The 3,023-nt window shown below is 51.6% G+C and overlaps 1 protein-coding gene across 2 annotated transcripts in view; it reads right to left on the bottom strand.

Moving 5' to 3' along the window:
- Nucleotides 1-845: 845 nt before the first annotated feature.
- Nucleotides 846-3,023, bottom strand: part of LOC107149028 (solute carrier family 23 member 2-like) — a 41,995-nt gene continuing 39,817 nt past the window's right edge. Inside the window, exons 10-11 of one of the 2 annotated variants that reach the window (XM_015493808.2) lie at nt 2,247-2,423; nt 846-1,283 (exon numbers count right to left, since the gene is read on the bottom strand). In XM_015493808.2, coding sequence (XP_015349294.1) covers nt 1,201-1,283; nt 2,247-2,423 — 260 coding nt within the window. In that variant the 3' untranslated portion in view covers nt 846-1,200. Of the gene's footprint in view, nt 2,424-3,023 lie in introns of both variants that reach the window. The other variant, XM_015493809.2, reaches the window with a different exon arrangement.

The following is a 3,023-nucleotide window of genomic DNA, read 5'->3' as shown; positions in this document are numbered from 1 at the left end:
CCCATCCAATGCCGAGGAGAGATGAGTCAATGGTGGGAGGGGAGGAGGCTGAGGAGGTCCTCATAGAAATGCAGTGTTCTCTAAAACAGCATCACATTTCCCTTCCCCACCCCCAGAGCCAAACTTCTGCCCTTCTTTCTTCTGGAGGAGTGGGTTTGGCCAAAGGAAGGTAGCGTTCTTGATGGGGAATGAGGGGTTGGGAGAGGACCTGGATCTTTTTCTTGTTAGCAGGACCCAGTGCTTATCAAAACCTGAGGGCAAAAGCCCGAGTCCTCCAGGGAAGCAGTGGAATTTTCTGGAAATCCCTCAGGCAGCAGAATTGAGCTCAACTTCTTAGCAGCCTGTAGCCCACACTAGCCTGGCAGAGGTTTCATTCCTGTCTGCCACTCCTGGACCTGGCCTCCTGACTTGGTAACCTCTGCCCTATCTGGAAGGAGCCTGACGTCCACTACTCCATGGCTCTCAGGTGTCCAGGCCTGTGTTCACTCCTGGAGGGAGGCTGAAGAGCAGTGAGGAGACCAAGGGGAGACTGTGAGCAGAACAGGGAACATAATGTGTGACAGAGCCATGCAGGCCTGCTGGGTATTGTCCTGCTTTAACTCAACTTAAATAAGACCAGGCTGCAGGGCTGTATGGGACGGGGACAGTAACTGGGAGGAGGTGTAGGAGGAACAGTGTGCTCTCGATGGTTCCCGGACACCAGACTTGAAGGGAGGTCCGGGTGGGAAACTGATGGAGAGGCTGCAGGCTCTGGTCTCTTTAGAGAAGAAAAAACTTATTCACTTTGTCACCACACAAGGTGTAGCTCCCTGCCACCTAGTAGAGTGGATAATCCAGAGGCAGAGTGATGGAGAAAGAGCTTTATTAACAAGAACCAGGCACTGTTGGAAGATGGTTGGCTCTGACCTTCAATCTTATCCCTTGACCTAAGGGAGTTAGGGGTTGTTATTGTTGTTGTTTTTGCTACTGGGGATTGAACTCAGGGGTGCTACACCCCCAGCCCTTTCTATCTTTTATTTTGATACAAGGTCTTGCTAAGCTGCCCAGGTTGGTCCCAAACTTGCAATCATCCTGCCTTGGCCTCCTCAGTTGCTGGGATTACAGGTGTGTGGCACTGCATTTGGCTGAGGAAGCTTTTATGATTTTTCCATGGAAGGTCAATGGGTCCCAGACAGGTGGGTGTCTCAGTTGTCCAGTATTTCAGGAAGTAGCCTCCTCTGACATGTGGGTTATATACATCTTATCTCGTTCACCCAAGTCAGTGAGAGTTGTGGCCAGTGGATCTGAGGAAGACATAAATGATCAATGTTTCTGTGTTCATTAAAGTGAGTTGTGAGATGGGTGTGGTGGTGCACGCTCAACCCCAGCTATTCAGGAGGCTGAGGCAGGAGGATCACAGGTTCGAACCCAGCCTGGGCAATTTAGTGAGACCCTGTCTCAAAATTAAAAAAAAAAAATGTTAAGAGGGCTGGGATGTAACTTAGTTGTTGAGTGATTCCTTAGTAAGTCTAAGGAAGTCCTGGGTTCAAGTACCAAAAAATAAAAAAATAAGTGACGTGTGCCTGATTTTTGTTGTGTTGTGGCGGTATTTCCAGCCAGCACCCTGCTAGGTGTGATCTTCTCCCATAACTTGGGACTAGGGAGTGCTGGTGACTTCCTACCAAACTTTAGTGTGCATTGAATCTTCAAAGATAGCCCTTAGTGGCAGCTCATCCTTAAAATGCAAAGCAGACAGAATCAAAGAGAGACTTATGAGAACTGGGTCTATATTGGTGAAGGGGAATAAAGTGCGCTTTCAGTGTCACCTTCCAGCAAACAGCCACCACTGTCCCTACCCTACCCAGGCCTCTTCCTCCCAATCTTTCAAAACACTGCAAAGCACAATGGTGTAGCAGAGTTCTGTGTGGACAGCATCCACACCTGTCCACACCAGAGCTGGGAGAATACCAGAGGGACAGGTCAAGATCAAATGCGATGACCGAGTGACCAGGACAGAGCCCATAGGTCACTATTATAACCTGAAGCTTCCTGACTGCCATGGTGTACAGGTGCCGCAGGTGTTGGAGAGGGTGGGCACCTCCAGCTCATGAAGGCAGATTGGTGCATATTGCAAAGGCAGAAGTCTGTCCAGGGCTCGGTCATGCAGGAGGACCGTTCTCCTCACATCCTGGTTTCTATAGCACCTGACAGGTGCTTTCTGGAGGAAGCCTGGGAGCAGTGGGCAAGCTGGCTCATGCCCACCTCACCTTTGCCACTGTGGTCCAGTCTGGGCCAGAAGGGGAGGACCCGGATGTAGGAGGACGTGCAGAACTTGGTGCCAATGCCCCAGGGAAAGTCATAAACCTCTGAGGACTTCAGAGTAGTCTCCTTGGAATTCTCCTGGACTTGATTCCATACCAGGATGCCTCGCTCCTCCAGGCTTCCTAATGTAAGACAGGAGAAGTCAAGAGTGGGTCCTGATGGCAGGGGCAGACAGGGCAGAGGGAGGCTCTGGTGGCCACATGGTAGGACCTGTGGCGTCTTCTCGGCACCCTGGTGCACATGCCCCCACTGACACCTCCTCCTCCATCTCGACCCCTCTTCCTCTGCCTCCATCTGCTCCTCTTCTCCTTCCTCCTCCTTCTCCTCCAAGCCCAGCTCAAGAATCAGAGCTCAGCTCTGCAGGCATCCTCTGAGCCTCACAAGGAGCCCAGCACAGCCATGTGGAACCCCCTTTCCACAGCTCTAGCGAGCAGACTTGTCCTCACTTGAATGTGCGTGGAATATACAGATGCACTTCACACTTGGTGGACAGTCACCATGTGAAATAGAACACCATGAAGCAGGTGCTACCACAGAGGTCCCCAAGAGAGGCTGAGGGAGGCCAGAGAGAGAGAGAGAGAGAGAGAGAGAGAGAGAGAGAGAGAGAGAGGAGAGCTGCTGGACAGCCACTCCCAGAACCTTCAGAGACTGGGCCTCTTGCTTTCCACATCAGCTCCCTGGACACCTGCACACTCTATTTGCTCCTCACAGCACGTATTACC

This window comes from Marmota marmota, unplaced genomic scaffold (genome assembly GCF_001458135.2).
Source record: "Marmota marmota marmota unplaced genomic scaffold, marMar, whole genome shotgun sequence".
In the NCBI taxonomy this organism is placed as follows: Eukaryota; Metazoa; Chordata; class Mammalia; order Rodentia; family Sciuridae; genus Marmota; species Marmota marmota.
This window is presented reverse-complemented; position numbering and strand designations above follow the sequence as displayed.